General features: G+C 36.5%; 2 protein-coding genes across 10 annotated transcripts; both read right to left on the reverse strand.

Annotated features, from left to right (window-relative positions):
• Positions 1–1087: 1087 nt before the first annotated feature.
• LOC119084311 (ribonuclease P protein subunit p40-like) lies at positions 1088–8016 on the reverse strand. 3 transcript variants are annotated; one of them, XM_037194251.1, is made up of 6 exons: positions 7853–8012; positions 7489–7626; positions 4589–4730; positions 4365–4529; positions 1349–1817; positions 1088–1289 (listed from the first exon to the last, which is right to left on the reverse strand). In XM_037194251.1, the coding sequence occupies exons 2-6, from the start codon at positions 7615–7617 to the stop codon at positions 1094–1096; spliced, it is 1101 nt and encodes a 366-aa protein (XP_037050146.1). In that variant the 5' UTR covers positions 7618–7626; positions 7853–8012; the 3' UTR covers positions 1088–1093. The 3 variants fall into 3 exon arrangements, with proteins under 3 accessions (XP_037050146.1, XP_037050138.1, XP_037050129.1); XM_037194243.1 differs by lacking the exons at positions 1088–1289; positions 1349–1817 and adding an exon at positions 2664–4264 and having other exon boundaries at positions 4365–4525; positions 7853–8016; XM_037194234.1 differs by lacking the exons at positions 1088–1289; positions 1349–1817 and adding an exon at positions 2664–4264 and having other exon boundaries at positions 7853–8013.
• A 1117-nt stretch (positions 8017–9133) lies between these two features.
• On the reverse strand, positions 9134–11989 carry LOC119084329 (ankyrin repeat domain-containing protein 33B-like). Of its 7 annotated transcripts, none has more exons than XM_037194263.1 (6): positions 11844–11989; positions 10667–10859; positions 10477–10606; positions 10269–10409; positions 9499–9723; positions 9134–9435 (listed from the first exon to the last, which is right to left on the reverse strand). In XM_037194263.1, the coding sequence occupies exons 2-6, from the start codon at positions 10811–10813 to the stop codon at positions 9371–9373; spliced, it is 708 nt and encodes a 235-aa protein (XP_037050158.1). In that variant the 5' UTR covers positions 10814–10859; positions 11844–11989; the 3' UTR covers positions 9134–9370. The 7 variants fall into 7 exon arrangements, with proteins under 7 accessions (XP_037050158.1, XP_037050198.1, XP_037050182.1 ...); XM_037194303.1 differs by having other exon boundaries at positions 11835–11989; XM_037194287.1 differs by lacking the exon at positions 11844–11989 and adding an exon at positions 11685–11828.
• Positions 11990–13476: the final 1487 nt, after the last annotated feature.

Raw genomic sequence — 13476 nt, forward strand, 5'->3', positions numbered from 1 at the left:
CGACCTGCATTTTGGAATTGTAAATATTTACATTGTCGATTCTTACTATGGACGTCACGTTAATGTCGAAGGACCTCTTATCGTTATAATTAACCTGTTACAGACGGTTGTCATCTGTTATCGACATCGGCAGCAAAAATAAACGACAAGATCTGACTCATGAGGTGTTATATATAGCAAGAAGTATGTTCAAAACAAATGAAGTAAAAGATTTCTGAAATTAATCTCTGAAAATCTTCGATCAAATGAAGTAGTAGTTTGTTCATTAAAACGGTTAAAATATGCTTGCCGGCTGTGACAGGTTAATCAAACTTTAACAGACGTAGGCATCCACAAGTGAATGGATACTAGGAAAGATACGTCGTTGTAGTTGTTGAGGTATAGTGTGGAAGCCTGAGCTCTTATCTCTATTAAATGGCAGGAACTAAGATAGTAACATTTAGTAACACATAGTTGTGTTAGACAAGTTCAAACTCTTAAAAAGTCGACATCACTAAGAGCAAATATCCCTGACATAATAGAAATACACTTGGTGTTATTTAACAGTTGTGACACCTAATTTACGGGATTAATACTCAAAATGAAAAATTACAGAATATCAGAAAATCACCCAAGCGTTATCTGAATCAGGATATACTACATGCTACATAGGGTGCACAATGGACTATTATTGCCTATGATTACTGAAATGGCTAAAAATTACCGAAGTTTATAGAATTTACCAAAATTTGCCGAAACATTGCCGAAGTAAATTTTGCTGAATTCAATAATTTTTTGGTATATTTCTGTAATTTTCAGAAATTTCGGTAAACATTCCCAATAATAGGTTCTGGACGAAGGGGTACAAGAAAAGCAAGTCTCTAATGTTACGAGGACATTCATGAGGAACGGACTCTGAGAGACTAGGAAAAGTGTAGGCGACGCGCAGGGAGATTTCTTTTATTTCGTTTTATCAAAGGGGAAGAGTGATAAAACAAACCCTAAACTATAATGATGTGAATTGGGATGTTTGTAATTATTTTCTTGAGGAAGACTTTCTATGCCGAAATGACACACAGATCGCGCTAAAGTTAGTAAAAAGATCGAATACATTTCACTTAACTGCTTTATTGGAACTCAGAAATTCATACCACAAACATTTCATGCCTGGCGTTACCAAGATAACATACGAATTATCTCCATTACTTCCAAAGCTGTGTTCTCTCATACCAATACTTAAGGCAGCGTGTGGAAATCCATGGCAATACAAGGCAACCCATGGAATGTTAGCTTGTTGGGACACATATTTCCTGCAAATGAACAACACACCGATAAATTTTTAAAAAGCAAAAAAAAATTAAGAACCTACTTAAGTTCATCCAACAGTTGAACAATCGAATCACAGTCGAACATTCCATTCCACCGGACCACTTTTGCGCCACCTACACTCATCGACCTGCCGTCGCAGTTGAATGAATTTAGATATTCTTCTTGATCTAAATTGCAAGACAGTGAAAGCATTCCAACGTACTCTACCAGTTCGTGAGGCGTAGCGAACAATTTCTCCTCATTTGTCGTAAGTGTATTGTCGCCAAGCAACGGCATATTGAGACTGTATTCCTGGTGCACTTTCATTTTCGTTTCGACCAATTGGACGTCATATTGACGATCGGCAAAATATTTTGCAACCGATGACTTACATATCGACGAATCCGGCGGTGTCCAACATATCCGAAGCGATTTGTCGGACAACAGTTCATGTGACAGTGCATTTTTGACTCGGTCGTAATATTTGGTTCCACTTCGCAAATCAGGGTGGTTCAGGTTCAATTTGATGGCTGGAAAAAGAGCGTTGAGAATTAAGGAAAATATTAGGGACATTTTGATGAGAATTGATGGTTGAAAAAAACAAGCACTGCGAAACCGTTGGTAGGCGAAGAGTGCAGAATATAGAGACGAGATTTGCTGACTAATCGGAAATGGATTAAGAGTACCGTCTCAATCTGAATAATGCGACTTTTCACGGTAGAGAAACATCAGGGAACTCAATTAGATTAATTGGATGATTAGAGTTAGAGACCAAATAAACTGAACCACGCACCAGTGAATATTTTTGGAAGAACTTAACTCAGAAAGCAACCTTGCACGGGGTTTACAACAAGTGGTTGGAATCAGAGAATTTAATACCAGTCATCGTTTAACATCACAAAAATATTGTCTCATCTACACCTTACGGAAGTAACATTAAACGAAGAGTAAATCAATAGATTTTACAATGATGACTTTGGAGTTGTAAATTACTTTAAACTTGATGAAAGGACACTCTCTGATGTTTTTAAAGTCCTTTGAGGTGTCATTGAAAGTCAATTCGGATTTTGTTGCTACCGTATAATGAAAACACACGGCCGTAGCATGAGAATTTTATTTTTTTATTGCTACTGTCTTTGTAAAAATAGAATTTAGTTTGTAACCATGTGTGATTTTCTCGTGAAGTTATAGTGAAACTTTTAAGTTGAAGAATGTCTCGACCCATCAACGCCCTTCGCAATTACTGAACGTTTCTTTATCAAAAGCTCACTTAATATTCTGCTGAAAACCAAAAATCTAGTTCAATTTTTAAGGATCCTAACGACAACCACGACAACAACGGATCGATCGCCTGGCACAGCAATTAAAACAAGAAATTTTTTTTGGCGACAATTAAAAATATTTATTCGACTTGAAAACGCTTCGACGCAATGTTTAAATCAAAATTATTCGTTTCGATAAATAAACGAAATGTTTCCAATTCCATTTCATCGATCAACTCCCAGCCCTCCAGTTCATTTAACACGCTTAAATTCTGACAACTTTCGACTAATTTGTAAACCGTAGCAATCGACAGACCAGCCGAACAGCTAATACTTAATTCGTCTAAATGGACCATCGGATTGCGAGTCAAAATTCTTTCGAACGACAGGTCGTCTGTCGGCACCATGGTCCCAATTTTAATGTACTTAATTTTAAAGCATGACGACAGTAAAAATTCTAAATGTCTAGCGTCGCACTGAGCGATCAACGTCAATCGTTCCATGTTCATGAACGGCGGAATTGCCGGCTTCTTAATGAACATCGACGTACTGGGAAGCATTTCGCAATTGTAAAATGTCAGAGCTTTCAGATCCGGACAAAATTGACTGATGTACATCAGCGCGTTCATGTCGATTTCGTCCACATGCTCCAAATGCAAATGTGTTAGATTGCAGCCTTTAACCGCTATGACATTGCGTACTTGATCGGCAAAGAAATCACAGGACAATAGCCGCAAATCGCTCAAATTGTTAATGCCGACCAGCATCATCAGATCGCACATCAGCACGTTATGGAATAATGAAACATAGTAAATGTCCGGGCAATTTTCGGCTAAAATTTGCAGGAATCGAGTCGTAACGAAGCGACTGGAGAATTTCTTCAAAGCAAATATCTGCTTATCCGGATAGTTGTCGACTATGTACTCCAGACAGCGCCCTATTTCATCGTATCTACCCACATCCTCCAAACGTGGCAAATTGAGAAGCAATTTCACGTAGCCCTCAATGGAAATTGATGTTCGGTACAGTTGGACGCACTTCAACTGCTTGAACCGAAGCAATATGTTCACGCTGTCATTATTGATCGATTTGGACGAAGTAATGTCGATTGATGTCAGCTTTGGACAACTGTCCAGCAATGCCAGTAGAATGTTGTTCGTGCAATCATAATTTAAACAAAAATACTGCAAATATTTCATGGAAACAATGCCATTTAAGACCGTCGGCTCCATGTCGCATGTCTTCCAACCGCCCGACAGCGAGCCCAAATTTAAGTATTCTAGTCCTGTCAACGCATTCAATTTGTTGTAGAACAAATGGCGTATCACCTTTGGCATACTGTCGCAATCGAGTTTCTTTAAATTGGACGACAGTATCACTTCGGTCAGCGAAACGGCAACGTTGACCTGACTCAGATATTCACCCATCGACGAACCGGGTCGCAGTTCCCTCTTAATTCGATCGATCATTTTCGGAATTTCAATGACAATTCTATCACACAGCGGATCGTATAGGAAACATGGAATATTGTATTCGAAGTACTTCTGTACAAAACGGATACGATGTTCCAATATGTCAGAGGACCGTTGCGCCTCAGATTTGGCTAAGGCAATAATAATTGGCATCAATTGTTTGCCCAGATCACATAAAAAATTCACTAGCGCACAGATGGCATTGTGTTCGAGCGATTTCGGCTGGTTCAGTTTTGGCATTGTCTACAAAATGTGAAGAAAATCATCAACAAACAACCGAAACAGACATTACCAATGGTTTGTATGAATGAGAACAGCTAAGTGATTCAATTCGGGTACTTACTGTAACGGTCCTGGCTTTTTCGACTGTGAAATGATACGTTGCCGTCGAGTCCGAGCGATTGAAATATTTCTTTGTTTAGGCTGAGATACAAATGACCGCAAGGCGTTAGTGCAACACAATCGTCGACGTCGATCCGAGCATTGACGGTGATTCCATACAAACTGCCTGACGATTTGTTTGAGTGAATTTTTTGTTGTATGGAATAAAGTTGAAACAAGGGTTACCTCTGTTAACGAAACCCTCGACAAATGCGCGTTGGATCAGCTCATTCAATCGAACGTTATGTAAAATGTAGTGATCGGTGTCGGTGAAAATATTCTTGATATTATCTGGGACAGTATTTGTGTCTGGTATAACGACTGAGATCTGCAATTAATTTACAGATCAAATAAAATTCACTTTCCAAAATTAAACGAATGAAAAAAAAACGAATGAAATCTCTTGCTATAAGGAAACTCAACACAGGAAATATATTTTTTCGCGTACAGAACAAACAATGAAAACTGTTTCATTTCATGAAGAACGTGTATAATATTGTATGTAGCGCGGTGATTCTATTTTTAAAAGTTTATAAATTTTTTCGGTTGGTTAAATAGGCAATTTTGTTGGCAAAGGAACATATAAAACACATCATGCAAGAGAAGACGTACAGAGTTCTTGTTGTTTGGAATACTTTTTCGAACCGGCTTAACTCATCTTTATAGAAAACAACCTGTTGCATGGATCTCAACACACATGTCATTCAATGAGGATGATTTAAGAAAAAAATTAAATTCACAATTCGCCTGAGACTGGCACTTTCAATGTACACTGAATAAATGAAAAAATTTCTATCGAAGAAAAGCTTGGTTATAACTTCTCCAGGGGGTCAATCTTCCCACAAAAAAATATCCCTGAATTTCCTTTATACATCGAATTGGTTTGTAAGGATTGGAAGTGTCAATTTACTGTTGCACCTAAATAAAGCGACTGTGCTACACCAAAAAAATTTCGTTGTGACTGATCAATGAATGCTTGTGTTGAAGGAGTTTTTTTTTTGGAACGCGAGATAAGAACAACAACAACAACGACAAGCAAGCGTCGTGACGAATAAATTTTATTTATTTGCGCAGCAAAATGAAAGAGAAATCGGTCTTGAAGAATGAATCAAATAGTACATTTCGTACCTAGGACTAAAAGTCTTTTTTAGCGCGTGAGAAGTTTTTAGACAGAGCCGAAGGCGAGGTCTGGAATCGAATACGCTAATAAAGACTTTTAGTCCGTGGTACGAATAGTATTTTTTATATTGGACGAAGAAGAAGTGCTATGAAAAATAAGTTATGTTAGTAGGACATGTGAAGTGAGATATTTACTTTGAGTTCTGTGAATGGAGTACTAGAATTTCCCATTTTGAAGTAGACTTCATTAATAAGCCAAGGTCACAACTTCTATTACAATGGCTCAGTTTAGTGTCCTGCGGTTGCAGTTTAAGGAAGAGGGAAGACATTTAGGAAATCATCTATAGAGAAAAATTGTGGCTGTACATGTTATGTATGGTGTAAGGGCAGAAGACGATAAACGGGACGATTTATTTCCTTTGATGAAATTTTCTGTAGCACCTCCTGATGAGGTTTTCAGAAATTATTGCAGGCGATAAGCGATCTCAACCGAAACTTAGTAGCAACTCTTCTAGGCCAGTGCCGCATTTTCACAGGGACCAATTGGAAAAATCCTTTCAAATTCAAATAAATTTTTTCGGCCATATAATCTAGATCTGTGTGATATGAGTTTTTTTGTCTGATATCATACCGTCAGTCTTCTAAAAAACATCGGAAAAAAAATTAAATAAAAAATAGAAAAACCGAATTTTTACGGCAAGGAAGACGTCTACTTCAAAGTGTCGATATTGGGGCACTGGTCGAAGAACCCAATCTACATAGTTCCCTGATTAAAAATTGTGTCTGTATATGGGGTCGGTCGATGAAGAAGTATTCAAAATGTAGCTTAAGATTTTGCAAGACTTGATATATCCGACTGAAAGTGAGGCCTGATATTACGACAGCTTCGTTCATTTTGTTCAAAATGATTCCAAGAAACTATTTTTTCAAGTATATATCAAGTGCTAGAGGAAAAATTTATTGTATGGTTGACAAAGATTTTATTCCATGAAGATAATTAGGACGAAACGTCGCGCAGTACTGGTGTTGACTGAAAGCTGAAATATCTGATTGTTCATAAACTTCGGTGATTTTTGGAGAGCCGTTCTACCTTTGTTATCATTTCTAGATAATATAGGATACCAAAAAACCAGCTCTGCAGATAAAATTTGCCTGTGTCGCAATTCTCGAAATTTTTCACTTAGCTTCCTTAATTCCCTTAGCTGAACATCGTCAATGAATATCCCCCAATTATATCAGGCGTAAAGAAATATCGCGCTAAATTCAAGTGGTCCAGGGCGCTCAGTGAGCTAAATGCGGCACTGCTTCTAGCAACATTAGACACAAAGGTAGAAAATTATTGCCGAGAATTGCTGCCAAGAACAACAAGGAAGATAAACAATAAATTCGGTTCAGATTTGCATCACTCACACAAACGACCTACCACTTTCGTAGAAAACAATCACCTATTGACTTTTAACATTCATATAACAAATGATTTAATATTTTCTAAGGATTCGGGCGAGACTCAGTCCTAAAGAAAGTGAAATGACAGAAAAACAAAATCAAAGGAGTAGATACCAAATTCATGTGACATTGCAGAGTGTTACGTGTCACACAGTTTTTGAGTGCCATTCAAAATTGTCTACCAAAAGAATGATAGAATTCGTTTTATCAAGTAAATGGGTCTGTCACAACTCAATCACTTCCTTTACGGCCACACGATAAAAAGTTTTACGCCCGCTTGGAGTCACGACAAAGATATTAAAAGAAAGACATTCAACCCAAGTAAGACAATCCGTGAGTAAGTCCAAATATCTCGGAAATCTAATTTGTACCATCGAATCTACTGATGCCACTTCCAATCATAAAATGCAACAAGTTGCGGTTGGCTCGTTTTTAATTAAGATCGTCCCAAATCCATCACCCTAAGTACAGTCAAGTGATTGTTGGTACCTGATTGGAAATAGTATTCTTCCGATACTCACCAGTTTGTTGAAGTAATGGGATGATATTTTCTTATTTAAATTTGAATGAACGTCGTCCGTCAAATCGTTGATTTTGTAAGATATTGATGTGTTCGGAGCCTCAAACTTCCATGTATCCGGACAGATCATAATTGTTGTCTGTAATTGAATTTGAATTGCACGTTAGTTTGATGCACTTTTCGTCGGAATTATGTTTATTCAACTGAATCGATTGATCGTTCAGTGTAAAAGGAATAACAAAATCAGATTTTGTTTTTGTCGGCATGTGCGTGTAGTAAGCGAAACGTCTTTAACCACAATGTTAAAGAGAATCACTATGTGGTACAGTGCCGAATTACTTACAGAAAAGGGATTGTTTAATTACCTTTCAATACGAACGATATTCAATTTCATCAAGTCACAATTGGTTTGTACACATTTGTCATAAAACTCAAACTGAAATGATAGTCGAACACAGCTGAAGACCGGTCGAAATAGTAACATCAAAACAAATATTCACACGCGAGAGTTGACTAACAGTGCTGCCAGAGAGTTCGGTGTCAGACTCTTTCTGCATGAAAGTAACGCGCGTTTTTGAATAATATGTTGGTTGCATGGGTAACCGTTGTTAGTTAAGGTAAATATTGGGTTGATACTCGCATTTAATGTACCTTCCATTTCTACATTCGAGTAAATTCAATTTTCAGTTACAGTCTTTAAATTATTTTGGTTTGAGCAATCTATTGCATTCTTATGTAGTAGTTTAGTTACAATCTACACTTATCTGTTGATTTATTAGTCGCATACACACATTGAAAGAGGACAGCAGCTGTTGTTAGTCATAGTTATGCATAACTGAAGGACTGTACTGTGAATGGGAGATTATTGTGTTGTTACCTCTCACTGACGGCAACCATCCTAACAGTATTATTATCGGGTATACTACTTTCTTCGACCAAAGTATTTTCGAAAGATTGAATTCGACTCTTCTACTTCAATTGTTTGAACATGCATTGATAAAAACATTTCGTCGCGTGTTGTATCAGTGTGCTTTATTCTATATAAGACCGTATTAGTCAAAAAATATTATTTATTTTTGCAGTTCGTTAACGATCATAGATGTTAATATACATTGTATAGCCATCAGAAACAAGTCAGTATGTAAGTTCTTTTATCAGCCTATGCCTTCGGCTCGGTACAAACCTTCCAAATCGTCACAATAAACATTTTACACACAGAGGTGCATAATATACTATTACATAACTATATGGATAACAACTTGAAAAGTTTAGTTTTCGTGAGATTACTGGACTCGACCTCTTAGTTATATACTAACATCGTTCAACAATGTTCCAAAATACCTGGATGATCATTCAAGACCAACGTATGAACCGCTCAAAAAATTCAAGGAAAAATAACTGATTGAACTGGACACTACTGTAGAAAATTAATTAGGGAAACGCAGACCAGAAATACTTATCCACCTACTAACCATCACAGCGATGACAATAACCGAACTTTTTATCGTCACAAATAGCATAACCATATATGACATAACGATTTTCTCGAGCTGTTCTCTTTCTCTCTCAAGCGTACAAACATGGTCACCTTTCAATCCATTAATCATTCTACAACTGATTGACTGAAAATTTAGAATAGTTTGGTGGATGCTTCGGCTTCACTTTATTTCGTAGAAAAAACTTATAAAATAAAAAATAAACACTTTCAAAGTCCTTAAGATATAACTAGAGAGGGTTACAATAACTGCACACTAAACTATAAACAAACGAATTAATTAAAGCAGCACAACCATCAAGGGATTCACAATTTAAAATATTAAATGAAAATTTTGGTTCGGCTGAGGGTTCGGCATATTCGTGTAGATCAGGAAACTATTTTTCACTCATTTTAGGACTATCGTCGATTGATCAGGCGACGTTAATGTAATTGTGGGCACTGGTTTCTTCACTATGGGGTGAAAGTAGAATAGTCTGGTTTGAATTGGACGAGTTACGTTGTCAATAAATGTACCTTCTGTTGGTTGATATAATTGTTGTTGTGTTGCAGCAATTTTAGTTGGCATTAGGCTCTGTAAAGACATTTTCAAGTCTTTTCGCTGCTTTTCACTCAGTTGGGTTGCTTTTTGTTTTTTCACCAATTCACCCAATGCGTCGCCGCAGAATTTTCGCCCACAAAAATAAGCCCAATCTCTTGCTGTGAAACCACGACCAGGGTCTCTTAATGATGCTGATGCGTCTGTTGAAGGGAAAAAGCAAATTACCGTTAAATTAACGTAATGATCGCAATCGATTCCGTAAACTGTAAAAGTTCTACTTCCTAATCGATAGGTGTTTTGCTAGAGATTATTAAGTTGAGGACACCAAGGACAACAGCCTCTTTTACTTTCAAGATCAAGTCGAGCGTAAATTTTGATGACTTAACGAAACAATCGCGAAATTATTCAATGAATTTTTACGATCTGATCCACGCGACCAAAATTTGTGTATTCATTACGATTCGATGAGAAAAGCGTTTGCGTTACGAGTTACGTGATTTAATATTTGACCATGACCAAAAGCTTCCGGATTTATCAGTTATAATCGCATGTCCCAGTCCCACCCATGACCTCTTTCACTGTATTTCGTAGTTCCTAGGTATTTCATACATAGAGCAACCTTATGTTGCATGACATTCGAAGTATATTCCGATAAAAGTAAAGAGCAATCGTGATTCTGTGCACTACACGGATCAACTCACATTATTACTGCTATTTTTTATACAAAGAATGATGAATCAATTACTTGCTAGTATCAACCGTTTGGCACAGTCGGTTCGTCCTTGAATGGAAGCTTTCATCAAAGGTGTTAATCCGAGTGAGTTCTTAGCATCGATATCTAAATGACGATTACGACTGATCAACATTGCAATTTTGTCTGATATTCCTGAAAAAGGATGAATTTAAGGCGAAAATTGTAAATTTGCATCTGGAAAATCCGTTGTTTAACTTACCAGTCTCAGCAGCGAAATGTAAGGGAGTATTCCCATCATTGTCGGGCTTATTGACATCGATGCCTTTAAAGCGGAGTAAAAAATCGGCAAAGCCCGTTTCAGATTTTGTGCAAATGTGTGATAAAGCCGTCTGAATGGAATTGTTTTGTATTAAATATCGAAAACTGAAATAACAAAAACTTCGTGTTACCCTGCCGTTTTTATCCGCAAAATTCAATTCATCCTTCGATATTCCATGCTTCCTAATGATGTACAAGACTTGGTCTAGTTCATTTTTGTCTGCTTTTTTGCAAGTTTGAATGAGTAGTGCGACTAACGTGATCTTTTCATCACTCATTATTCTAACATATATAAAACAAGTGTAGGTCGATGAACCGACTAAACTGAAATAGAGATAAACCGAATTAAAACAGGACGCACGGTGCGCCTTAACCAAATTTAAGTGAAAGTTCCGCATAACATTTTGTTTTTAATATAAATTAAAAAGAAGGAGGTCCACTGATTATACATAAGCTGTAAAACGACACCAAAAATATTTACGGTATATTTACAGGATTACAGCAATGATTTGGAGTTGATGTCACGCTACTCGAATATTCTGCGAAACCGAATTATTTGGGCTCTTCCAAGCTTTTTATGTGTCTGTGTTTGTAAACTTTGGTCCTTTTGTTTCACTGGATTTTGAATAATTGTTTAAGTTAATTTGATCATCTGAAATAAATTCTATTTAAAAATGAATTTTCATTGCTTTTTAAGAGTAATTCGTGTTGGAAGAGCCCAAATAATTCGATTTCGCAGAATATTCGAGCGTGACATCAACTCCAAATCATTGCTGTAATCCTAAATTTGCTCGATTTATTTTAAATATTTTTGGTGTCGTTTTATATTAAAAACAAAATGTTATGCGGAACTTTCATTTAAAGTTGGTTAAAGTCCATCGTTTGGACAAATGCGAACTCAATCCCTGAACAATTCAGTTTAAAACACTGACACAGAGACTTATTTTTCCGAAACACCGTTAAAGAAATTATGATCGTTGAATAACAACAAAGAGACTGCAAAAATCTCGTTTTTGATTTTCGATCGAAAAAATTTAACAAAAAATTTGTGACCAGAGACACAAAGATAGCGCAAAGAGAACACTCGTCCGCACAGTAAATACTTCTTTCACTGAAATTTGGCAAAAAGTTCTGAACCACTGATTTTACACTTATTTTGCGAAACGCCGTTAAAGAAGTTATGATTGTTGATTAAGAACAAAGAGACTGCAAACGCAAAAATCTCGTTTTTGATTTTTTATCGAGAAAAACTTAACAGAAATTTGTAACAGATAGCACAAAGAGAACTCTCGTCCGCACAGTAAATACCTCTTTCACTGAAATGTGGCAAAAAAAAGTTCTGAACCAATGATTTTACACTACACTAGATGGTGTTCAGTTAAAAGTTAAAAAGTATTCTGAACCAAAGTACATTGAAGGTAATGCAAGTGCTCACTGCTCATATATATATTTACAACACGCTGTACGATACGGATACAATACATTAAATTCACCACAAATTCACCTCAAAGTAGGGTCCCGCTTGTTTTCATAAATTTGTATTACCTTCAGTGTTTACATGTATATATACATATATATTTTGTTCTGAATAAGCAAAAATAATGATAAGCTCTGAGTAATATGGTCCTTTATATACGGGATTCCAGCAATAAACTGCCAGAAATCTAGTACATTTTCTGATGATCCCATAAAAAATCGTCCGAAAATAAATTCTCTACAGTTCATCGCTGGAATCGGGTATCAAGCAATGAACTGTCAGAATCTAGTACATTTTCTGTGGGTCATAAAAAAATTCATCTGAAAATACATGTTAAAAAAATTGAAGTACAAGAGTTGAAATCAACCGATTACAAATACTTTGATTGATAGAAGTAATAGACCCGATAATAATACTGGTCGTATGCTTGCCATCTGTAAAAGGTTTATGACTGTTCTGACGAAAGTTCGTTAAAAAAGTTCATTCTTTGGCTGTTTTCTTAGAAAAAAAAAACTAAAATGTCCATTTCATTGTATAGATACATTTGGTGAAACAGCACGGCATAGTTAAAATAAACCTGGCAGTAGCGGTTTATTTTTGAAACGTCAAATAAGGGACCTAATACCAAAGTTCTGAAAGAACAGGTTACGACAGCCACGAAGGCGGATGACACCAAATTTTATAAACAGATAGTGTGAGAAATCAACTTGAAGAAAAGAAATTTCTCGAAAATTCAAAATTTAGTTTTTGTTAAGTTCAATTTTACATCAAAACTTCGCAGAAATCGTGATCAACTCAGGGTTGTCTTAACCTGTTCTTTCACAACCTTGCCTAATACACTGTATGAAAATTAACTAAAATGGACTGCGTCATAAATTGAAAAATTTTATTCGCAAAAAATATAGGGCTACTAGATAATTAAGGTCCCTCGTATTCACGCATATGATGAGCCGTTGTTGAGGGTTCGCCTCGTGTGACAATTATCACACTTTTGCCGAAAGCTTACCATTTACGCAATTGTTAAGAATGTAACGGGTAATACAGTTTTTTATTGTTGTTGCTAATACAAGCCGGGGCAAGTTTGGCAACGCATCTGAAACTGTGTAACTGAAACTCACCGTTCCTTTAGCAAGAAATCGTCCTTGTCCTCGCACATCCTTTGTCGCACTAATACGTTCATACGACATTGCACATAGACGGCGTAAGTTACAAATATCATCACTGAATTGCATAATAGTGATTATATTAACAAGAATCCTTTGGAGGTGTTTTATCTATCAAAACGCAGTAGTGCCAAAAAGTCGTTCATTTCGGTGTGATAATAACTTTTGCAGGTATTTGGTATGTGGTTTTAGTAAACCGCCCGTAGTTAATTTTGGCACCTTTGCTCTATTCGGTGTGGTACCTAACAGGTGGACATCGTAGAATGTTTTTCTATCTACCAAAACGACTCAAAATTAGTTC

Source organism: Bradysia coprophila, chromosome X (genome assembly GCF_014529535.1).
Source record: "Bradysia coprophila strain Holo2 chromosome X, BU_Bcop_v1, whole genome shotgun sequence".
In the NCBI taxonomy this organism is placed as follows: domain Eukaryota; kingdom Metazoa; phylum Arthropoda; class Insecta; order Diptera; family Sciaridae; genus Bradysia; species Bradysia coprophila.